The sequence below is a fragment of the Rhincodon typus genome, chromosome 29, assembly GCF_021869965.1.
Source record: "Rhincodon typus isolate 14 chromosome 29, sRhiTyp1.1, whole genome shotgun sequence".
Classification (NCBI taxonomy): Eukaryota; Metazoa; Chordata; class Chondrichthyes; order Orectolobiformes; family Rhincodontidae; genus Rhincodon; species Rhincodon typus.
The window spans coordinates 39,486,868-39,512,913 of NC_063360.1; the positions used below are offsets into that span (position 1 = coordinate 39,486,868).

Sequence of the window (26,046 nt, forward strand, 5' to 3'; positions counted from 1 at the left end):
GTTCTAGATTCACCAGCCCGTCAAGGCCTGAGAATTTTGTACATTTCAATGAGATCAGCTTTCATTCTTCGAAACTCTAGAGACTACAGTTCCTGTTTTCTCAATCTCTGCTCATTACACAATCATAACATTCCTCAGGTTAGAGATAGTAGGAATTGCCAATGCTGGAGAATCTGAGATAACAAGGTGTAGAGCTGGATGAACATAGCAGACCAAGCAGCATCAGAGGAGCAGGAAAGCTGATGTTTCCGGTCTGGACCCTTCTTCAGAAATGGGGGAGGGGAAGGGGATTCTGAAATAAATAGTGAGACGGGGAGGCGGATGGAAGATGGATAAAGGAGCAGATAGGTGGAGAGGAGACGACAGGTCAATGAGGCAGGGTTGGAGCTAGCAAAGGTGAGTATAGGTGGGAGTTAGGATGGGGGTTGGTCAGTCAAGGGAAGACGGACAGGTCAAGGAGGCGGGGATGAGGCTGGTTGGTAGGAAGTGGGGGTGGGGGTTGAGGTGGGAGGAGTGGATAGGTGGGAGAAAGGACGGACAGGTTAGGGAGGCAGGGACAAGCTGGGCTGGTTTTGGGGTGCAGTCGAGAGAGGGGAGATTTTGAAGCTTGTGAAGTCCACATTGATACCATTGGGTTGCAGGGTTCCCAAGCGAAATATGAGGTGCTGTTCCTGCAACCTTCAAGTGGCATCAGCGTGGCACTGGAGGCGGCCCAGGATGGACACGTCGTCCAAGGAGTGGGAGGGGGAGTTGAAATGATTCGCGGCTGAGAGGTTCAGTCGTTTGTCGCGAACCGAGCATCAGTGTTCCACGAAGCAGTCTCCAAGCCTCCGCTTGGTTTCCCTGACGTAGAGGAGGCCACATCGGGAACAGCGGATACAGTGTACCTTTTTAGCAGATATGCAGGTGAACATTTGTTCGATGTGGAAGGTTTTCTTGGGGCCTGAGATGGGGGTGAGGGAGGAGGTGTAGCACTTCCTGCGGTTGCAGGGAAAAGTGCCGGGGGTGGTGGGGAGGGTGGAGCGGACAAAAGAGTCACAGAGAGAGTGGTCCCTCCAGAAGGCATATAAGGATGGGGAGGGAAAAACGTCTTTGGTAGTGGGGTCAGATTGCAGATGGCAGAAGTGCCGGAGGATGATGCGTTGGATCCGGAGGTTGGTACATGAGGACGAAGGGGAATTCTGTTTTGGTTGTTATTGCGGGGAGGGGGTGTGAGGGATGAGTTGCGGGAAACGCGAGAGACGCAGTCGAGGGCGTTTTCGACCACTGAGGAGGGCAAGTAGCGGTAGAGGAGGTGTATTCTAGGTAGCTGTGGGAGTCGTAGGCTTGAAATGGATATCGGTTTCCAGGTGGTTGCCAGAGATGGAAACAGAGAGGTCCAGGAAGGAGAGAGAGGTATCAGAGATGGTCCAGGTGAACTTAAGGTTGGGGTGGAAGGTGTTAGTGAAGTGGATGAACTGTTCGAGCTCCTCGTGGGAGCATGAGGCGGCGCCAACACAGTCATCGATGTAACGGAGGAAGAGGTGGGGGATAGGGCCAGTGTAGCTTCAGAAGAGGGACTGTTCCATGTTCCTCAGGTTAGTCTTGTGAATCCCCCTTGAAATTAAGACCAAAATGCCATTTGCCGCCTTAATTTCTTGTTGGACTGGATGGTAGCTTTTAGTGACTTCTGGAGAAGACACCCAGGTTGCCTCTCAACATTTAAGAAATATTTTGCCATTCTGGTTTTTCTAACAGAGTAGTTTCACATTTCTTCACATTACATTTCACTTGCCATGCTCTAACCCATTCACTTGGCGTGTCCAAATCCTTTTGAAGCTCACTTGCAGTCTCTACACAACTTATATTCCCACCCATTTTGGTGTCATCAGCAAATTTGGAACTATTATGATTTCTCCCCCACCTTTAATCAATAACATAGATTACAGAAATCTTTCCAGAATCTGTACAGTTACAAAAGATAGCCAGCAGTATATCCAGCATATCTATAGCTACTTCCTTAAATGCTCCAAGATGAAAGTCATCTCGTACAAACTGATGAACCCTCAATTTAGCAAATTTTTCAGGTTAATAGCTCTTAACTAATGCTAATCTTTTCTTGTTCTTCAGTTACAATAAGTCCTTTGGTTGACTAGTATTTCTGGGAGTTTTTTTGTATATTCTTCTATGAAGAGGGATGCAAAGTAACTATTTAGTTTCTCCACCTTTTCCCTGTGGTCCATGACAAATTCTCCTGTATCCACTCTTGATCAGCTCACATTTATCCCTGCTAGCTTTCTCCCTTACACATGGGCAAAAAAATATTTACACTGTCTGTTTTTATTGCCCCAGTAGCTTGTATATACATTTTCTTTTCCATGATCAGTTTCTTCGTCCTCCTTTGCTGGGCTCTAAATTGCTTCCCTTAACACTATTTCTGGTATTCTTCTAAGCCATTTCTTTGATCTAACACAATTCTTCTATCGCGAACTTGATCTTTCCCTTTGCGTGTTTGCACCTTAGAGGAAAGTTTATCTGTTGCAGACCTGTCAGTATGTTTTCAAAATTTTATCAAATGACAACACAGAGAGAAGGCGGCAAGGTTTTAAAAAGCACGGCGAGCAGGAAGTGGTTTCATTCTGAACACAGCGCTGAGAGAGGAGGCAGCAAGTTCAAAACTTGTGTTGACAGCAAGTTGTGGCTTCATTGGAAACATTGGAAATAGGAATAAGAGTGGGCCATTTGAGCCTGCTCTGCCATTCAATATGATCATGGCTGATCATCCAACTCAGGACCCTGTTCCCACTTTCACCCCATATCCTTTGATCCCTTTAGCCCTAAGAACGAGGCTTAACTCCTTCTTGAAAACAAACAGCAAAGAAAAGTACAGCACAGGAACAGGCCTTCGGCCAACCAAGCCTATGCTGACACATGACGTCTTTCTAAACTAAAAACCTTTTGCAGCCTCATGGACTGTATCCCTCTATTCCCTGCCTATTCATATCCGTCACAATGCCTCTTAAAATGTTGCTATTGCATCCATCACCACCACCTCCTCTGGTAGCACGTTCCGGGCACTTACCACCCTCTGCAAAGAAAAAATGCTGCTTCTCATCTCCTTTAAGCTTACCCTTTTACCTTAAACCTATGTCCTGTAGTAACTAACATTTCTGTCCTGGGTAAGAGACTCCACCTATCTGTTCCTCTCATAATTTTGTAAACTTCAATTAGGTCGCTCCTGATCCTGTGATGTTCAACCGAAAACAAACCAAGTTTGTGCAATCTCTCCTCATAATTAATACCTTCAAACCGGACACCATCTGGTAAAATGTTTCTGTACCCTTTCCAAAGCCTTCACATCCTTCTGGTCATGTGGAAACTAGAACTAGAACTAGAACTAGAACAATATTCCAAATGTGACCTAACTGAAGTTCTATACAACTACCAACGTGATTTGCCAATTCTTAAACATTTAATGCTTTGACCTCAGCTGTTCCTTGTGGCAGAGAATTCCACAGACTCACCACTCTCTGGATGAAACATTTCCCCCTTCTCATCCTGTTAGAATTTTACAGGTTTCTATGAGACTTTCTTCTAAACTCCAGTGAATACAGTCCTAATCAATCAAGTCTCACAATATTCATGATTCTGAACACAGAGCCAAGACAGCACTCAACAAGTTTAAAAAGAAACTGGACAACAAGTAGTGACTTCATTCTGAACAGTGTCAAGAGAGTGGCTGCATGTGAAAAAGAATGCAACAGCAACATCGGAGGAAATCTCTAAGTTTATTGGCAAGAAACTGGTTTTGAAGAGCGAGTCTAAATAGCTTTGAACTAAAAACAAATCGTATCATTTATAAGGAAGCAGCAGCTACTCAAATGTCAGATAGGAACTCCAGCAAAAGGGATAGAAAATTAAATCAAGTCAAAATAAAATAAAATAATAAAGTAAAATTGAAAGAAAATAAAGTTAATCTAGTTGAAGTTTTTATAGTAAGTTTATACTTATTCTGAAGATAACAAGTAGTTTTCACAGTTACAGGATGGAAGTGAAATGTACACCTTGAAGTATGTGTGAAGTTGTGACACACCATGTGTCCCAGATAAACACATCCACAGTTCAGTCACCAGTTGAATAAGCTGGAACCCTGGGTTTCAAAATTTGAACAATGGCTGGAGTCACCGTCTGATACATGGAGATGTGTCAGATTTTGGGAGGTTATCACACTGCAGATTAAAAGCATTAGGCAGAGGGGAAACTGGGTAATCCTAGAAAACCAAGCAAGCAGTGCACATTGTGGAAACAAGTGAAGGTGACCGTTTCTTGGGAGAATGCAGCAAGAGACAAGGCCATGGCATCCAAGGGCATTTCAGCAGTAGGCGGGTGGGGAGTAGAGAAGAATGGAAGAACAATAGGAACAAAATTAAAAAGCAGGACCTCAAAAATAGTATTCTTAGGATTATTCCCAGTGGCTTGTGCTCGTGAGAATAAGAGGAGGAGGATCGATCAATGGAACAGGCAGCTGGAGAACTGGTGTACCAGGTACACCATCAAATCTGAGGCATTTGGGCCAGTTCTAGGCAAGTAGGAGTGGCACAAGCTGGAACTGATATTCCTGCAGGGAGATTTGCTCGTGCTTTTGGGGTTGGTTTAAATTAGTTTGTAAGGGGATGGAACCCGGCGGGGGCGGGGGGGGGGGGGTAACAAATTGGAATGGAGTTAAACTGGTAACTGGAAGTAGAAAATCTGCCAGGGAGACGAGAACAGAGGAGAAACAAAGTTAAGCATTCAGTATGTCGCTCATGCAGAATTATATCGAAAGGACAAAGTAAAGTGCACTCTACTTGAATGCATGCAGCATTTGCAACAAGATAGAAGGCATAAAGGCAAAAATGCCATTACAGAAACTTGGCTGTAAGGTGACCAGGACTGGGAACTGAACACTCAAGGACATTTAGGAAGGACAGGAGGTGGATTTGCGTTAATAACACAAGGTGGGAATAACATGTCGGTAGGGAGAATCCCTGATCGGAAGAACAATGTGTGAAATCTGTTTGATTGGAACCAAGAAACAGCAAGGGGCAACAGACTTCAGTTAAAGTTATTTATAGTGACCAGACAGTAGTGAGAGTGTGGAACATGGTATTAATCAGGAGATGAGAGAAGCATGTAGCATGGGCAGAGTTATTGTGAGTGACTTAAATTTGCGTAAAGACTAGGTAAATCAACTGAGTGCTAAAGCTGTGGAGGACAAGCTTCTGCAGTGTTTTAGGGATGGCTTTCTAGAGCAGCATATTGAAAAGCCATGTAGAGGCCAGGCTATTTTGTGTCTAGTAAGAAGATAAAAGGTGATTTGTCGAAGGACCTTTAGGGATGAGTGTTCACAATACAATATAACTTTATGTTTAAAGTTTTTGAGAAGATTTGTAGCTCGGGTTGTGGATGAGGTTGCAGACTTGCTCACCAAGCTGGTGTGTTTGAGTGCAGACTTTTCATCACCCTGCTAGCTAAGGTTGTCAGTGCACCTCCGGTGAAACTTTGGTGTACCGTCCCGCTTGTTATTTATATGCCTCAGTTTTCTGGGGTGGTTGGTATTACTTCTGGTTTTGTTCTTCAGTAGTTTGTATATAGGGTCCAGTTCAATGTGTTTGTTGACAGAGCTCTGGTTGGAATGCCAGGCCTCCAGGGATTCAGTGGCATGTCTCTGTTTGGCTTGTGCTATTATGGATATGCTGTCCCAGTCAAATTCCTGCTTTGTCCATGTGTATTGAAAGCAGTCAGAATTGGTCATGTCTGTTGGTGGTTAGTTGGTGTTCGTGTATCCTTATTGCCAGCTTTCTTCCAGTTTGGCCTACGTAATGTTTCTCACAGTCCTTGCATGGTATTTTGTATATTACATTAGTTTTATTGGTTGTGGGTATGGGATCCTTTATGTTTGTCAGTAGCAGTCACAGGATGGTTGTTGGTTTGTGGGCTACCCCGAAGCCTAGGGCAAAAATACCATGCAAGGACTGTGAAACATTACATAGGCCAAACTGGAAGAAAACTGACAATAAGGATACACGAACACCAACTAGCCACCAAGAGACATGACCAATTCTCACTGGTCTCGATACACAAGGACAAAGAAGAGACGAATTTGACTAGGACAACACATCCATAATAACACAAGCTAGACAGACATGCCAGGGAATTCCTGGAGGCCTGGCATTCCAACCGAACTCCATCAACAAACACATTGAACTAGACCCGATATACAAACCACCGAAGAACAAAACCGGAAGTAATACCAACCACACCAGCAAACTGCGGCATATAAATAACAAATGGGACGGAACACCAACGCTTCACTGGAGGCGCATGGACGATGTAGCCTAGCAGGGTAACGAAACTTCTGCAACCGGATCAGCGAGCAATTCTACAACCTCAACTTTATGTTTGAAAGTGAACTAGTTTAATCTGAAGCAAGGGTATTAAAATTTGAATACGGGAATTAAGAAAGCATGAGGCACAGGTTGGCTGAGCTGGATTGGGAAAATATCCCAAAAGGCATAACTGTACATAGGCAATGGATAGTGTTTAAAGAACTATGAAGTTTACATTCCTTCAAGGTTGCAAAATATCAAAAAACATCAGTCAACTGTTGTTGATAAAGGAAGTTAGGGATTGTGTAAGATTGAAAGAAAAGGCTTATAACGTGGCCGAAAGTATTAATAAATCTGAGGTTTCGAAATTTTTTTAAAAATCAGCAAAGGAGAACCAAGAAACTAACGAGTAGTGGAAGTATACAAACAGAATCCAGCAAAAAGCATGAAAATGGACTATAAAATCTAATACAGGTATGTAAAAAGGAAGCAGCTGACAGAGAAGAATGAGGGTCTGTTAAAAGCAAGGCTAGGAAAATTTATAACGAGAATCGAGAAATTGCAGAGAAGCTAAATGATTAGAATCACAGAATTGCTACAGCGTGGATGCAGGCCATTTGGCCTATCGAGTCACACCAACCCGCTGAAGAGCATCCCACCCAACCCATCCCCTACCCAATCGCTGTAACCTTGCATTTCCCATCCCTGGACACCTGGGCAATCCACCTAACATGTACATCTCTGGACAGTGGGAGGAAATCAGAGCACCTGGAGGAAACCCACGCAGACAAGGGGACAATGTGCAAACTCCACAAAGACAGTTACCCGAGGTTGAAATCGAACCCTGGTCCCTGGTGTTGTGAGGCAGCAATGCTAACCATTTGACAAAAACAGAAATTTTTGGAAAAGCTCAGCAGGTCTGGCAGCATCTGTGGAGAGAAATCAGAGTCAACATTTCGGGTTGAGTGACCCTTCCTCAGAACTGACCCAAAATGTTAACACTACTTCTCCCCACAGATGCTGCCAGACTTTTCCAGCAATTTTTTTTTTTGTTTCTGATTTACAGCATCTGCAGTTATTTTGGTTTTTATTTAGTGCTAGCCACTTACTTTGTGTCTACTTTCACTGAGGAAGATATAAAAAAATCTCCCAGAATTACAGATCCAAATGACTAGGGAGAATGAGAAATTAAAGGAAAATAGCAGCATTGAGATGATCACACTGGAGAAAGCTGCTAAGTCCCCAGGACTTGAGACTGTATATCCAACAAGTTGATGGGAGGTGGTTATAGTGATAGTCAATACATTGGTAACCATCTTCCAAAATTCCACTGATTTTGTACTGAATCCTGCAGATTAAAAGCCAGCTAATGTCATTCCACCATTGAAGAAAGAAGCAAAGAGGAAAAGAAGGGAACTACAGACCCATCAGCCTTACATCAGTCATATGTAAGATGCTAGAATTTATCATAAGGGACATAATAGAATGGACATAAAATAAATGTATATGCTGGAAATCTGAAACAAAAACAGAAATTGGTGCAGAAACTCAGCAAGTCTGGCAGCATCTGTGGAAAGAAAGCAGAGTTAACATTTCAAGTCCAATGAACCATCTTCTCTTTCACAATAAATGGACACTTGGCTAAAAATAATCTGATTGTACATAATCAACATGGATTGATGAATAAAATATCATGCTTGACGAATTTGGATTTTTTTTGACGATGTTATTAAAAAAAAAAAATTGACGAAGGATAGTTGATAGATGCAGTATATTTAGCATTTCAGAAAGCTTCTGATCTGGTCATAGAGTCAGACAGCATGGAAACGTGGTCAGCAAAATTATTGTTCACGGTTTCAGAGCAATGTACCGGCATTGATTAAGGAATGGCTAAGAGACAGGAAACAGACAATAAGAATAAACAGGTCATTCTTAGGTTGGCAGATTATAACTAGTGTGATACTGCAAGGATCGGTACTTGGACCCCAACTGTTTACAATACAGGTCAAGATTTAGACACGGGGACCAAATGTAATATTTCCAAATTTGCAGATGATACAAGCTAAGCAGGAATGTGTGTTGTGATGAAAATGTAAAACATTTTCAGGAGGATTCAGACAGGCTTAGACATGGCAGATGGAATACAAATGGAAAATGCGAAGTTATCCAGTTTGGTGGGAAGAACAGATGTGCACAGTATTTTTTTTAAAAGGTGAAAAGTTAGGAAGTGTAGATATGCAAAGGGACTTGGGTGTCTTTGTCAACAAGTCACTGAAAGCTAACATGAAATTCCAGTTCCGAAGAAGGGTCAGTGCACCCAAAACATTAACCCTGCCTTCTCTCCACAGATGCTGCTGGAACTGCTGAGTTTCTCCAACAATTTCTGTTCTTGTTTATGAATTTCCAGCAAGTTATTAGGAAGGCTAATTTAATATTAGCCAAATCGCAAGAATATTTGATACTAGAGAAGCAGAGTCTTACGTCAACTGCATAGGAGTTTGGTTAGATTGTACCTGGAGTACTGTATACAGTTTTGGTCATCTCATCTCATGAAAAATATTACTGTCACAGCGGGAGTGCAATGAAGGTTAACCAGATGGCAGGATTGTCCTATGAGGAGAGATTGGGTAAACGGGGCTCATACAGGTCAGGAATCCTTCATTGTAAACCTTGGGATCAACTGTTTCTTGGATAAAGGATATTTTCGGTTTTAGGATACACTTACCTATAGTATAGGTTTGATCAGGACCTTTGGGGGGAGACAAAGTCATGCTTGGTCCGAATGCACCTATGGATACACTGAGTTTGGGCTTTTTGGGAACAAATCTTGCTCTTAGGTCCGTTCAGACCATCCAAAGACTTTTTATGAAGGACCTGAACTCAGCATGCCTTCGACTCTCTTTGGGTCCACATGTGAAATGACCTTCTGTTTTCAGGTCTTTTCAATTTTTGGACATACAAATGAAAGATATCCAAATATCTAAAGGTTCTCCAGAAGTTTGAAAAATGAGCAGTAATCTCATTGAAACCTACAAAATATTTAAATGGATAAACAAGGTAGATGCAGCTAAAATGTCTCTGCTGGTTGTGAAGTTTTATACTGGGGTCACAATTTAAAATATGGAGAATACATTTAGGACTGAGATGAGGAATTTTGTTCTTACTCAGAAAGTGATATATCTTTGGAATTCCCCAACCCCAGACAGCGGTGGAAGTTCAGTCTTTTGAGTATATTTAAAGCAGAGGTTAATAGATAGCCGATTGCCAGTGGTGTAAAAGCTCATGGGGGCAGTGTGCATAAAAGGCATTGAAGTATTCAAATCAGCTGTAATCGTAACACATGGTGGAAGAGGTGTGAGGGGTTGTTCTATGTTCTTACGTTTTTGTATATTTTCTCAATCCATCACAGTGAACTTGCCCTTTATGCCTTCATAGTTTTCTTTGCTCAGATTTAAGATATTATTTTCAGAATAAACTATACCAGCTTGGGATTTAAAGGATAGCACTTCCAGCAATGCAACATACCCTTGATCCCACATCAAATTATTTGCCTGGATTCTGGGCTCGTCTCTTGATGGAAGGTTGAAAATATGACCTTGTAACTGGGGGCAAAGTGAGACTACCCAGCCACAATTGATGGGCTGTGGTCACCTGAGTAACTTTCTTTACTGTAAAAGCTAAGCATAAATTTAAAATTAAGCAATGGATGTGAAACATTTTGAGATGTTCTTAGGCTGTGAAAGGAATCGTAAAACAAAAGTGTTTTCTTTCCTCCTGAAGCACAACCTAGTGCATCTAACAGTACTTTCAGTGAAAAGGGAGAACATTGAGGTTTCTCATTTAAAATTAACACAAAATATGAAGATTGATGAGCATCACAAACAATAAGAAAGAAAGAAAAAAAAAAATGAGCTTAAGAAAAGAAGATGAGTTGCTACTGACACTAATGAAAGGTCAAAGAGCTATACAAAGTACCACAATAGAATGTAATGGATCCACAACTAAATTGAGATGGGTAATCTGACTCACTTTCAGGAATTCCAAATTCCCTTCAGACAAATTAAACATTAAATATCCTACAGTACCTTTTTGTTGTCCCACAGCGGTTTGGATAGTGATTTATCAGTCTCTGACGTAGTCTCTTCCATCCCAGGAACCGTTAATAATAACACTGAGCGGTGAGAGAGAGGGGGAGAGAGAGAGAGAGAGAGAGAGAGAGAAATAAAAAGAGATACACACACAATAAATGGTTGAAGAACTAGACAAGACACAAAATAAAACAGGAAGAAATGCACTGTTCCCACTATCACCAATGTCTCTAATGCACAGAAGACTACTCAATGCTGTCAGATTTTTTCTGAAACTTTTGCTCATACTCAAGGGAGGGATATTGGTGGCAGAGGGAGGCCCATTGGTATCTGATGAACCAAATGCCAACTAGGATTCAGGATTCGCAGCATCAGTTGGGACTGAAGTATCTTGATTCAAATAAAAATGAACAGTCAAACACTGCAGCTAGAAATGGATTTCATTCAGAAAACCTGAGTCACCTATTAAGCAGAAAATAGGAACTTTTTCTTTCATAACCCATTCAGTGCTCTCTTTCGCTTCATGTTCCTTCAACATCCTGTGCCTGGTTCCTGATAACTGCAGTACAAGAACTCTTCCCCTTTCATCTTTTTTCTAATTCTCCCTTCAACCTAAGCAATGAGGAGGTTTCACAGCTCAATCTAATCTGATCCTCACATGCACTGTTCAGCATTACTGACAGACAGGGACAAGAGTTGAATTTCCCCCTTCTCAGGGACAGGGTATGGAGGTTAAGTATAGAGCCACAAAGGCTACATGCAAGCACAGACTGGAGGGGAAATTGGAATACCTGTGGGTTGGAAGCACATTCATCCTAAGCCTCAACAACTGAGTTCAGCTCTTCTTCACAAGTACTTACACGTCAGACTTTTGAACAGAGACAGAGAAACAAGCTTTCAATATTATTTAGACCTGCATCAAGTTCACCTAAGAGGATGTTCTGAATCCAGGTATAATTCAAGAGCCTGTTGAATTTCAGATGGGAAATCCAAACAGATCTAACTTTGAGCTCTTCCAGTGACACAATGGACAGCTACATACCAAAGAACACTTAACATGATGTTAATATTGTACTTACACTGTCAAGAACAAGCTTAGCAGAGCTCCATTTTCAACAAAGCAGGGAGTGCAAATCAGACAACTTCACCACTAATACAGCAATCATTGAAATAATGAGATGTACACAATACACGTTGCACATGATACTGCCTAAAGAACCTAATCAATATCTGCTCAACTGATCAATACTTACCTTATAGATATATGCTAAACAACTGATCATTATCTGCACCATAGTAAACCAGCCAACCTCAGCTGCAGCCCAGTCAACTTCACTAACCTACTTGTAACAGATGCATGTATCTGTCTGGATTGGGAGGAATGACAACTGCAGTCTTTGTGGAGACACCGAGCACATCTCTCATCTTTATTTAGCAACACCAGTGTGTTAAATGGGAGAAATTCAGAATGGATCCTGCAGCTCATGGGTAGGTATCCACAAGGTGCTGTGGGCCACTGGAAGCAGCAGAATCATAGTCCAACACAATATTGATCCTCATGACCTGATATACCCCCAACCACCGTTATCATCAAGCTAGGGGATCAACCTTAGTTCAAAGAAGAGTGCAGGAGGCCATGCCAGATCAGCACCAGGCATATCTTAAAAATTAGGTATCAATTGGTGAAGCCTCAGAACAGGACTACTTGCACACTGGACAGCATAAGCAGCAAGTGATAAACAGAGCATAGTGGTTCCATAATCAATGGGTCAGATTTACGCTCTGCAGTCCTGCCACACACTGTCATGAATTGTGGACAACTGACCAACACACTGGAGGCGGCTCCACAAATATCCCCACTCTCAATGACGGGGGGTCAAATCAACAGTGCAAAAGATAAGGCTGAAGTATTTGCAACGAGCTTCAGTCAGAAGTACCAACTGAATGATCCAATTCGGCCTCCTCCAAAGGTCCCTATAAATGCTAGTTTTCTGGTTATTCAATTCATTCCACATGATATCAAGAAGTAGGTGAAAGCACAGGATACTGCAAAGGCTGTGGGCTGAGGGGGAATCTCATTGAAACTTACAGAATACTGAGATGTCTGGAATAGAGTGAACATGGAGAAGATTTTTCCACTTCTAGCACATGGACTGCAGCTGTTCAAGAAGGTAGCTCTCTGTCACCTTCTAAAGGGTAATTAGGGATAGGCAATAAATGTTGGTCAGCCAGTGATGCCCATGTCTCATAAGTATAAAAATAGTGGGAGGAGAGACTAGGACCCAAGGGCACAGCCTCAGAGTAAAGGGACCATCCTTTAGAGCAGAAGTGTGGAGGAATTTTTTCAGCCAGAGGATGGTGAATCTGTGGATGCTGTTGTTGCAGATCGCTGTGGAAGTCGAGCCATTGAGTTTCTTTCAGACAGAAATAGATAGGTTCTTGGTTTGTAAGGGGATCAAAGATTAAGGGGAGAAGGCAAGAGAATGGGGCTGAGAAACAAATCAGCCACTATTGAATGGTACAGCAGATTTGATGGGCCAAATGGTCTAATTCTGCTCCAATATCTTATTGTCTTATTTTATGATAACATTCCAGCAATAATAATGAAGACTTGCGCTCCAGAACTAGCTGCTCGCCAACAAAGCTGTTTCTGTAGACCTACAACACTGGCCTCTAATCAGTGGAAATTTGTCTAGGAGTGCCTGCACTCAAAACCAGGTCAAATCCATGCTGGTCAATTATTGCTCCATCAGTCCACTCTCAATCAGTATGCAAGGTTTCATCAACAGTGCTCTCAAGCAGCACCTGCTCAGAGAGGCCCAGTTTGGGTCGATCAGGGCCACTCAGCTCCTGACCTCATTACAGACTTGGTTCAAACATGGACGAATGAACTGAATTCCAGAGGTAAGGCGATAGTGACAGCCCTTGACGCCAAGTGTGCCATCAAGAAGCCCTGGCAACCTGCAATCAATGGGAATCGGGGGCAAACCTCTCCAGTGGTTGGAATCATATCTGGTATATAGGAAGATGGATGTGGTTTTTGGAGTTCAGTCATCACAGCTCCAGTCTCTGCAAGTGTTCCTCAGGGTACTGTTCTAGGCCCAACCATCTGCTGCTGCTTCATCAATAACCTTCCTGCTATCATAAGGTCAGAAGTGTGGATGTTCACCGACGATTGCACAATGTTCAGCACGATTCCCGACACCTAGGATACTGAAGCAGTCTATGTTCAAATACAACATGATCTGGACAATATCCAGCTTGGGCTGAAAAGTGGCAAGTAATATTTGCGCTACACAATGCAGGCAATGATCATCTCCATTAAGAGACAATCTAACCACCATTCCTTGAAACTGAATGGCGTTACCGTTGCTGAATCACCCACTACCAATATCCTGGGCATAACCATTGACCAGAAACTGAACTGGACTAGCCGTTTTTCTGATGAAGGGTCTAGGCCCGAAACGTCAGCCTTCCTGCTCCTATGATGCTGCTTGGCCTGCTGTGTTCATCCAGCTCTACACCTTGTTATCTTAGCCGTATGAATGGAATGGTCTAAGAGTAGGTCAAAAACAAGGAATATTGCAGCGAGTAAGTCACCTCCTGACTTCCAAAGATTGTCCACCACCTACAAGGCACAAGTCAAGAGAGTGATGGAATAGTCTGCACAACACCCAAGCAACCTGACACCAACCAGAACAAAGCAGCCCGCTTGATTGGCACCACATTTATAAACATTGACTCCCTACAATACCGACACTCAGCAGGAGCAGTATGATTATTTTAGCAGGCAAATTTGTGCAACTGAGAATGCAAAATCTTCATCTCCCTATCGCAATAGTGAAACAGATCGACGACCACACTGCCAAAATTGAAACTTCACAACTAGTAATTATGTTGTTTCAGGTAGTTAGCTGTACCATTCACAGCAGCAAGTAAATGGCTTCACGTTGCACTGCAAAAATTCACCAAGGCTCCTTAGATTGTACCTTCCAAATCCACAACTGCTTCCATCTAAATGGACAGGGGCAGCAGGTACATGGGAACACCACTACCTGCAAGTTCCCCTCCAAGCCACTTAGCATCCTCACTTGGAAATATATCGCCATTCGTTCAGTGTTATTGAGTTAAAATCTTGGAATTCCCTCTTTAATGACATTATGGGTCTACCTTCAGACTTCATAGACTACAGCGATTCAAGAAGGTATCTCACCATCATCTTGTCATGGGCAACCAGAGACTGGCAATAAATGCTGGCCTACTGAATGACGCCCAGACCCAAGTCAATAAAGAAAAATAATGACCTAAAATAGTCCTCACTCTACCATCATTACCAAACCAGGGACCAAGTCTTGTTGAATGAGAAACCAATTATGATACAAATGAATTCCATAAGTAAGAGTAACAGTCTCCAGACGAAGACAAGAATCCTATAATGAAACAAAATCAATTACGAGTATGAAGGAAAAATCAATAGGGTCGATGGGGTAAACAAAGTAACAGAACGTTAGAAAACAGTGGAAAACATTTCAAGAAGCAAAAGCAATTCAAAATGTTCAAGCAAAAACAGTATCAAAATAAAAAATAAAACAAAAACTCAGGGAGAAAGATTCATCTGTGGTTTATTAAAGAAATTAATATAAATAATAGATTGAAAGAGGTTTAGAATTTTCAATAGAGATGTAGTCGTAACCCCATGATTTGGAAGTGGATAATCCAGCATAAGAACAGCCAAGGAGTTGTTAAAAAGAGAAAAAAAAATAGAATGTCTATAAATATGAAAGTAGACCGTGAACAAATTACACAAAAATTACAAGGTATATTGACCTTCATGACTGAGAATTTGACGATATAAGTAAAGATGTTCTGCTGCAACTGTATAAAGTCTTGGTGAGACTGCACCTGAACACTGTCTACAATTTTAGTTCTCCTTATCTAAGGAGATAAATATTTGCCAGAGGGCCTGTGATAGACGTTCACCAGATGAATGGGATGGCAAGAATGTGCCATAACCAGAGAAATTAATAAAACCAGACATGTAACTGCTAGAGTTTCAAAGAATGAGAAGTGATCGCACTGAAAATTACAAAATTCTTCAGAGGATATGACATGGGGGTGTAGAAAGGATGTTTCTCTTGGCCAGCAAAGAACCATGAAATACAAGCCATTTGAGACTGAAATGAGGAGGAATTTTGATATGCAGAGGGTAGTGAATCTTTGGAATTCTCTACCTCAGAGGGCTGTAGAAAATCAAAGATTGAATATGTTCAAAACAGAAATCAACTGAATACTAATACTAATACTAATGATTTGGATTTGGAGATAACGTGCAAAAGTGATCTTGGAATGAAAGGTGGATCAGGCCTGACAAGATGAATAGTCTACTTCCGATGCTATATTCCTATCCCAGAAATGCAGGGTAACTAGGGATCTTATAAGAATGAGGAAGTGAACATCAGAGGATTGAATCTTTGAATGATCTTCCCCAAACAGCAGTGGAAGTGGTGTTATTGAACTTTTCTAAGGCAGAGGTAGATAGATTGTTGCCCCTCAAGGAAGTCAAATGTTGTCAGGGTTAGTTGGGACTGGGGATTTGTATGATCTTACTGAACAGCAGAGCAGGTTTGAGGGGCCAAATGATCTATTTCTGCTCTTAATTCATACGTGTATGTCATCCATGTCAACAAAGAGAAGGTGGAGGAGAAACACAAGGGACTAAATCTGCACAAGTTTCCAGGTCATAATGGTCTACATACAAATGTTCGAAAAGATGCAGCAGCAAAGACAGTGAGCGCTCTGACATCATCTTTCAGGCTTTCCTAGTACCAACAACTGGAAGTTACCAAATGCAACTCCACTGTTCACGAAAGTAGAGCAGAAGCAGGGAACTGCAGGTCGGTTATCCTATCAATATTTTTCAAAATGATGAAATCTATTAAGGAAGTTGTAGTATTGCATTTAAAATTTAGAGTATGTTCAAATTCAACAAGGTTTTACAAGCAGAAAATCTGTTTAACAACTAAGATTTTGTTCAGGATTTATCTAGTAAGGTAGATAAAGAGGAATCAGATGTAGTATACACAGATTTTCAAATGGCATTTGATAAGGTACACAAAAAAAATGTTAATGCTGAAATATGGGTTCACAGAGTTGGGGGTAACATATCAATATGGTTGAAGGATTAGTTAATGGAAAGGAAGCAGAATAGAAACGAACGAGACATTTTCAAGTTGGCAGTGTGTATTTGTGGAATGCTGCATGGATAAGTGTTGGGGATTCAGCTATTAACAATCTATGATAATGACTTTAACAAGAAGACTTAAAGTAATACATCTGTGTCTGCTATTTATACAAAAGATGAATTATGTAAGGAGCACAAAAAGAGGCTGCAAAGAGATGTGGACAGAGTAAACGATTGAGAAATGAAGAGGCAGATGGAGTGTAATGTGAGGAATTGTGAGCTTACTCAAAATGGTGGTAAACATTTTTAAAAATGCTAAACTTGTAAATATTGTTCATAGAATCCCAAGTGTGGAAGCAGGCCATTCTGCCCATTGAGTCCACACCGACCCGCCGAAGAGCATCCCACCCAGATCCACCACCCTATCCTATCCCTGTAACACTGCATCTCCCATGGCTAATCCACCTAGCCTGCACATCCCTGGATATTATGTGCAATTTAGCACAGCCAATTCACCAAACCTGCATATCTTTGGACTGTGGAAGGAAACTGGAGCACCCGGAAGAAACCCATGCAGACATGGGGAAAATATGCAAACTCCACATACAGTCACCCCGAGGGGAGAATTGAACCTGGGTTCCTCAGTGCAAACCACTGTGCCTCCCTTATTGTTGTACGGGCTGACTTGGATCTAAGTATGTAAGGAACACAAAGTTAGCATGGAGGTACAGCAAACAATTAGAAAAGTATCATATCTGCCTTGATTTCAAAGAAATTGGAGTACAAGCATAATATGTCTAGTTACAATCGGATAGGGCTTTGATGAGACCACACCTACAGTTTTGTGCTCCATACTGAAGTAAAGATATCTTAGCATTAGAGGCAATACAACAAAGTTTCATTAGATTAGTTGCTGAGGTGAGGGAGTTATCTTTTGAGGAGAAATTGAATAAATTGGGCCTAGATACACGAGTTTAAAATGACAGGTGAGATCTTTGAAACACAGATTTGTGAAAAGGCTTGACAAGTTAGACACAGTAGTGGTTTCCTCTGGCTGGGGAATTCTGAACATGATGGCACTCTCTCAGGGTCAGGGGCTGATTATTTACGACTATGGTGTAGAGAATTGACTTCGTTCAATGGGATATCAATGTTTGGAATTCTCTCCACGGAAGGTTGAGGATGCTTCATGATTAAATAAATTTAAAACTAAAATAGGCAGATCTTTGATTACTCAGGGAATTGAGGAATATAGGGAATGGGCACAAAAATGTTGAGTTGGAAGAGTAGCCATGACCAGCCTGAATAGCAGAGCAGCCTCAAGGGAATGTATTGTACACTCCTGCTCCTCTATCTTATGGTCTGTGTAGATAACTATGCAGCTGTGTCAGGCATACATAAAACTGAGGTATAAGGGGAGCCAACCTCATGATGCTTGGATACAGAACTGCGCGCATGGGCAGAAGAAGCATGCTACTAACTGAACTAAATGTTCGAACAACCAACAGATCAGATCAAGCTTGCAGTCCTCTCATATCTTGTTGTGATTAACGGTGGACAATAGAAGAACAGGCTCCATAAATATCACCATCCTGAATGGAGGAGGAATCCAACAATGTAATAGACAAGTTGTAAATATTTTTGCAACCATCGTCAGCTAAAAGTGCGAGGTGGATGATTCACTCAGCCTTCCCGAGGTGCCCATCTCAAATGCTAATCTTCAGCCAATTTGATTTTATAGAGTCATAGAGTCCTACAGCATGAAGACAGACCCTTTGGCCCAAACTGGTCCTTGCTGACCAAAATGTCCATCCACACTAAGCCCATTTCCCTGCTCTTGGCCCATATCCTTCTAAACCTTTCCTATTCATGTATTTGTCCAAATGCCTTTTAAATGTTGTTAACGTACCCGCCTCAACCACTTCCATCGGCAGCTCATTCCATATGCATACCATCCTCTACATAAAAAATTTGCCCCTCAGGTTCCCATGTATTCTTTCCCCTCTTATCTTAAACTAATGCCCTCTAGTCCTTGATTCCCCAACCCTGGGAAAAAGGCTGAGTGCATCCACCCAATCCATGCCTCTCATGATCTTATACACTTCTAGAAGATCCCCCCTCAGTCTCTTATGCTCCAAAGAAAAAAGTCCTAGCCTGTCCAACCTCTCCCGATAACTCAGTCTCTTGAGTCCTAGCAACGTCCTTGTAAATTTCTTCTGTATTCTTTCCAGTTTAATAACATCCTTCCTATGGCAAGGCGATCAAAACTAAACACAATACTCCAAGTGCAGCCCAACTTCTGTACTCAATGCCCTGACTGATGAAGGCCAGTGTGCCAAAAGCATTCTTCACTGCCCTGTCTACTTGTGACTCCATTTTCAGACACCTATGCATCTGAACTCCAAGGTCTCTCTCTTCCACTATACTTAAGGCCCTACCCTTCACCATGAAACTCCTACCTGGATTTGACTTTCTAAGCTGCAACTCTTCACACTTATCTATATTAAACTCCATTTGCCACTTCTCAGCCCACTTCCCCAGCTGATCAAGATCCTGCTGCAATTTCTGATAACCTTCCTCACTGTCCACGATACCTCCTATTACCCCACATGGTATCAAGATATGGCTTAGCACACTGCATACAGCAATACTTATGGGGCCCTGATGACATCCTTGCTCGTCATTCTTATAGGTAAGCTATTCCGGCACAGCTGCAAAATTGGTATCAATCTGACAATGTGCTGGTCTCAAAAAGCAGTATAAGTCAACTAGTCAATTATGAGCTGCATAACTGACTGTTAGCAGCAAAGTGATAAAAGTATATTCGCAATAGTGATTTCAAATAGTATCACGCAGCCATAAGCTGCTCCCGTGCTCAGTGTGGGCTCCACCAATGCCTTGATCAACTAGCTTTCTAGAAGGTCTGTAATCTGGTATAATCCAAACTTTAGCAAGCCAATTTCCAATGGAGTAAGCTTGCTATTGCTCCTACCTGGGTATAAAAATGGTGATATGAAATCTGAGACTGCTGCTTGTGCTTTAAAATACAGAAAAACACAGCAGTAATATCTGCAACACAAACAGCTATTTCTCTCTCCTCAAAAGGTGCTGCTTTCAAGATTCTGAGGCTTTAAATGAAGAGCCTGTTAGTTTATGTTTGTCAGTGTGTGCACTTGAGACAAATTATTATAAATATTAAATGCATTAACTTTCTGTAAGAAAGGCCAATGACAGACGCCCAAGTGGGTGCAGTTTTGATTGGAGGGTCAACACCCTCAGTTTGAACATGCCTCACCTCGCTTATGCTGCTCTTGCGTTTCTTGGGAACCCCCATTAAATGGATCCTGTGCGGTAGGATTCATCGTGCTCTGGTGTAGAGCAGAATCTGAATTGGTCCTGAAATTAAAATAAATTTGTGACAATCAGCTGTAAGTGTGACAGACTGAGTAAACCAGACAGATTAGAAAACAAACAGTAAAAGGAGGTTAAAAAAGCTTAACTCTAAGAAGGAGAAGCTTCTGTACAGTCCATGTACTAAAGGACAGTGACAGTCCTGCCATCATTCCTAATTCTTTGTGGACACCCAACAAAATGTCAGTCAGTCATGCTTTTTGGGAGGAGGAATGTAAATCAGTTTAATGCTCAGAACTGAGCAGACATCGAAAAAGTGGGTATGAAAAGTATTACCCCCTTGTCCTAACGGCTTTTCTCTGCCCCCTCTATCTCCTCCTACCTGCATTCAGTAAGCCACCTGCACTTGTTCCCCTGGAATGAGAGCCACTCTTCCGCTCTTCCTCATTGTCTCTGGGAACAGCCTAACTGCCCCCCCCACCAATCTTTGCAGCTGGCATCAATGTCAAAATATGGCAAGCTATTAAACTCCAAGCTCAAATCACATGAACATTTCATTATTACAACAGGTGGGTTTCAACAGATAGACTGAGATTGGAACTTTCATTTAAGAAGCATCACTCACCTTCGCCAGCTGGTGTCAGCTGGGGGCGACAGATAGACCGAACCATATGGACAGCTGTCTGCGTGCTGTGGAGTCAAGGAAACTTCAGAGAACAGAACGGATTCTGCAACAAACTGTTCACTGCGCAGAAAATTGAACATTTTACACAGAGCTCCTCTCCTCTGGAGCAATACCTACTGTAATAATAACCCAACTGAAACCTTCCCTCACCAAGCAATCTTACTTCAATCTCTTTAACATCACTCAACTCTGTCAATGCCTCAGTGCATCTGCTGCTTAAATCCTAATCCATGCCTTTGTTATCTCTGAAATCATGGAACAAAACAGTCCTGAAGACAGTCATTTGGTCTACTGAGATCTATTGACTCTTTCAAAGAGCAATCAAGTCAGACCACTTCTCTACTTTGGTCCCACGTCCTTAGAATTATTTTTCTCTCAGTACTTATCCAATATTCTTTGAAGACACTACTGAATCTGCATCCAGCAGTACATTCCAAATCCTACTTAAGTTTGCAAACATTTCTTCCTTCATGTCAACTCTGATTCTTTTGCCAAAAATCTTTTCTCTCCTTTGTCATTTTACTCTAAGGACTACACCTCCGGGTTCTCTAGTCTATCCACTTTACTGTAAGCTCTCATTTCTGGAACTATTTCAGAAACTTCTTCAATACCCCGACACAATTCTTTAAGCATCGTGTTCAGAATTGCATACAACAGTAACTGGGATCAAACTGGAGTTTTGTACAGGCTTACTGCAACTTCCTGACTTTTGTACTCCTTTTCATAAAGCTAAGGATCTCCTTTGCTTTGTTAACTGCTTTCTTAATATGTCTTGTTACCTTTACAGATTTCACCACAAACATCCTCAAGTCTGTTTCTTTTTGCATCCCCTTTAAAACTCTATCCGAAGGCTCTTTTTTTCCTAAAATGATTTACCATTCATTGTCTACACTCAATATCCTGGTTAGTCTAAATTGGCTCCTAATCTGGCAACTCTTCAATTTTAAAATACTTATTTGTGGGTTTGAAAATGTGTGGCCTTACCAATTCCTATTTTTATCAGCTCAACCTGTCCTACAACACTGACATCTCTGCGCTCACCACAACCCTACCCTTTTGCTCATGACCATGAATGCAACTGCCTAGGGCATAAGTTTAGGAATTCTCTCCTGAAACCTCACTATCTCCTTCCTACTATTAAAATGTTCTTATAACCAGCTTTGTTAAATAACTTTTTCATCAGCTACCCCTTTTGCAACATCTTTTTGTGACTAAGTGTCAAATTTTGTTTGGGATCCTCCTGTGGAATACCTTGAGATACCACTTAATCACAAATGGGTTTTCCATTTTGTACTTTGGTCAGGTCAATAGTTCATTAGAGAAACATGCAATTCATTCAATCTAGCCTATTCACTGCACACAATACTGTCTCCTCTATATTAGGGAGATGAAACAAAGACGGGGTGAATGCTTTGTAGAACAACTACGCTTAGCCCTTAAAAGTCACCCCTTAAAGCAATATGTAGAACTTCTAATTGCCTGCCACATCAACAAGCCACTATGTTCTCTAGACAACATTTATGCCTCAAGTAAAATGAAACAAAAGAACTGCGGATGCCGGAAATCTGAAACAAGAACAGAAATTGCTGGAGAAACTAAGCAGGTCTAGCAGCATCTGTAGAGAGAAACCACAGCTAACATTTTCAGTTCAGTGACCCTTCTTCAGGACTTTTCTGAAGTGGATTAGAAACACCTCATCTTCTGCTTGTGGGCATTACAGCCTTTAGGACTCAATATTGAGTTTAATAATTTTAGAGCATGAACATCCCCTTCCATGTCTATTACCCAACCCTACATCTTAGGGCCTGTTAATGAAATGGGTTTCAGCAGTCAACTCATAGCCAAACAAGATTCACTAAACAAGATTCTTTTCATCCATGGCTCACTATCTTAATCCCTTTGTCCGTTCACATTTTTTCCCTTTGTCTCTCTCTGGGCTCCCTCTCCACCTATCTGCTGACTCCATTTTTTCCCAGTCATCAGCATGAATAGCATTAAGGGCCTCACCAACTTCCTCTGGCTCCATGTATAAAATCCCTCGTTTGTCCTTGAGTGGCCCTACCCTTTCCCTAATTATCCTCTTGCTCCTAATGTATGTATAAAATGCCTTGGGATTTTCCTTAATCCTTTAACTGGTTGCAATCAGTTCAGAAAAGGGTCACTGGACTTGAAATTTTAACTCTGTTTTCTGTACACAGATGCTGTCAGACCTGCTGAGTTTCTTCAATAATTCCTGTTTGTGTGTTTTATAACAAAATATACATGATTTTGTTCCCATTGTGGAGATGTGACTGCAGGGTGATCAAGTCGAGGAACTGAATATTAAAGGATATTCTACATTTAGGAGAGACAGGAAAAAAGAAAAGGAGCTACTGATAAGAAGGGATGGGATCAATGGATTAGAGAAAGAGACTCAGATTGGAAAGAAAGGATGTAGTCTGTTTGGACAGATCTAACGAACAGCAGAGGATAGCAAAATTCGGTAGCGGTGGTTTACAAATGCACCCAGGAGGGTTTCTTAAAGCAATATGTAGATAGTCCAACTAGGTAAGGGACCATATTAGACTCTTTGTTGGGGAATGAGCCTGGCTAGGTGATTGAAGTCTCAGTGGGGGATCATTTTGGGAACAACAATCATAATTCTGTAAGTTTTAGGATAGTTATGTATAAGGATAAGACTGGCCCTCAGATGAAAGTGCTAAACTGGAGAAATTAAATTGGGGGTGGATGTTTGAGAGTAAATCCACATTTGACATATGAGAATCTTTTAAAGGTCAGTTGTTCAAAATTCAGAACGAGCATGTTCCTGTGAGGATGAAAGAGGAGGATGGCAATATTCGGGAACCTTGGATGATAAGAGATATTAAAAGTTGAGTCATAAAGAAAAAAGAAACATCCATGAGGTTGAGGAAAATGAAATCAAACAAGACCCTTGGGAATATAAAGGACAAGAAAAGAACTCAAACAAGAAATTAGGAGGGCTAGAAAGGCCACAACTGTCCTTGGCAAACAGGATTAAGGAAAATCCCAAGGCATTTTATACATACATTATGAGCAAGAGGATAACTAGGAAAAGGGCAAGTCCACCCAAGGACAAAATAGGGAATTTATACATGGAGCCAGAGCAAGGTGGTGAGGTCCTTAATGAGTACTTTGCATCGGTATTCACTAAAGAGAAGGACATGAATGATGCTAAGATTAGGGAGGGGTATGTTGCCATTCTAGGACATGCCGATATTAAGGAAGCAATAGTGTTGAGCATCTTGAAAAACATTAAGGTACGTAAGTCCCCAGGGTCAGGCGGGATCAATCCCAGAATACTGAAGGAGCAAGGGACGAAATTTCTGGGTCCTTGACAGAGATCTTTGTATCTTCTTTATCTTCCAGAAGACTGGAGAATAGCCAGTGTTGTTCCTTTGTTTAAGACGGTCAACAGGGATAATCCAGGAAATTATAGGCCACACATCAGTGGTAGGGAAATTATTGGAGAATATTCTTAAGGACACTGTTTACTCGCATTTGGAAAAGAATGGACTTATCAGGGATAGTTAGCATGGCTTTATGCAAGAGATCTGGTATCTCTAACTTGGTTGGGTGTTTTGAGGAAATGATGAATATGATTGAGTGAGGGCCTTCACTAGTCAGTGTGTTGAGTATAAAAGTTTGCAAGTCATGTTGCAGCTGTCTGAGACTTCAGTTAGGCACATTTGAATTATTGTGTGTGGTTCTAGACCCCACATTATAGGAAGGAATAGGAGGCTTTGGAGAGATCGCAGAAGAGGTTTACCAGATGTTGCCTGGATTGGAGCACATTATAAAGGACAGACAGGACAAACTTGGATTGTTTTCCCAGAGTGTCTGAGGCTGAGGGACAACCTGAAAGAAGTACACAAAATTGAGAGCCATGGATAGGGTGGATTGTCAGAGTATTTTTTAAGTCAAATACTAGGGGGCATAAGTTTTAGAGAAAACGGAAAAAGTTTAAGGGAGATGGGCGAGGAAATTTTTTTCTTTACACAGAGGGTGGTAGTTGCCTCGAGTCCACTGCCAGGAAGGTGGTAGAAGCAGGTACATTAGCAAAGTTTAAGAGGTATTTAGATAGACATGTGACAAGCAGGGAATAGAGGGATACGGATCAAATACAGGCAGATGGGATTCGTCTGTAATGGCAACGTGGTTGGCACAGACATGATGGACCAAAGGGCCTGTTCCTGTGCTGTACTGTTCTATGTTCCAAACAGTTGTAGTTACTTAGGGCACGATATTAATCAGGAAATTAGAAGTGCGTGGAGCAAGGAGAATGCAGTAATTGTGGGGGGTTTCAATCTCGATATAAGCTGGATAGAATCCCTACAGTGTGGAAGCAGGCCATTTGGCCCATCGAGTCTATAGTGAGCCTCTGAAGAGCATCTCACTCAAACCCAACCCCTACCCTATCCCTGCATTTACTACTGTCGACACTATGGGCAATTCAGCATAGCGAATCCACCTAACCTGCACATCCTTGGACTGTGAGAGGAAGCCAGAGCACCTGGAGGAATCCCACACAGACACGGGGAGAATGATAATTTTAATGAGCACCAATACTGTGGAGGAAGGATTCCTGCAACGTATTCAGGTTTTTTAAAAAAAAAAGCAATCTGTTGACCAGCCAGGTAGGGAACAGGCTACTTTAGATCTAGTATTATACAATGAGAAAAGGCTAATTAATAATTTAGCTGTAAAACAAATCTTTGGGGAATAGTGACCATAGCATTATATAAGTTTTTGTTGTCTGAAAATATGTAATTCAATTTGAAACCAGGGTGTTGAATCTTAACAAGGACATTATGAAGTCATGAGAAGGAAGATGATTGTTGTTGAATAGAAAAATGGATTAATGATTTAAAGATAGACAGACGATGTCTGGTACTCAAAGAATTACTGCTTAGTTTTCAAAAACCATGTATTTCTTTGAGGGAAAATACACAACAGGAAAAATGACAGCATCGATAGTCGTGGTAAAAAAAAATGTAGTGCTGAGAAATTAGTGCGAAAGAAAGTTGACAAATCCCCCAGACTCAATGACCTTGACCCTACAGTGCGGAAAGAGATTTCAAAATTCCATTAATTCTGCAATGATGTCGGCAGATTGGAAGGTTGTTTGAACAATGGGGTTACATGTGCAAAGAGGGAGAGAGAGAACCAGGGAACTGCAGACCTGGTAATCTGATGTTAGAAGGGAAAATATCAGTACCTAATGTAAATGATGCTATTACTGGATATTTTAAAACATTACTGTCTGATTGAGAATCAGCATGGAGACTCAAAGGGGAAATCATGCTTGATTTAGGTTTTTGAGGATGTAATAATAATAATAATAATAATAATAATAATAATAATAATAATAATAAT

At 41.5% G+C, this 26,046-nt stretch overlaps 1 protein-coding gene across 3 annotated transcripts in view; it reads right to left on the reverse strand.

Annotated features, from left to right (window-relative positions):
* crtc1a (CREB regulated transcription coactivator 1a) overlaps positions 1 to 26,046 on the reverse strand; it is a 143,141-nt gene that overhangs the window by 87,194 nt on the left and 29,901 nt on the right. For all 3 annotated transcript variants that reach the window (XM_048614031.1, XM_048614030.1, XM_048614029.1), the window contains exons 4-6: positions 20,593 to 20,654; positions 19,912 to 20,012; positions 10,433 to 10,518 (exon numbers count right to left, since the gene is read on the reverse strand). In XM_048614031.1, coding sequence (XP_048469988.1) covers positions 10,433 to 10,518; positions 19,912 to 20,012; positions 20,593 to 20,654 — 249 coding nt within the window. The remainder of the gene's footprint in view (positions 1 to 10,432; positions 10,519 to 19,911; positions 20,013 to 20,592; positions 20,655 to 26,046) is intronic.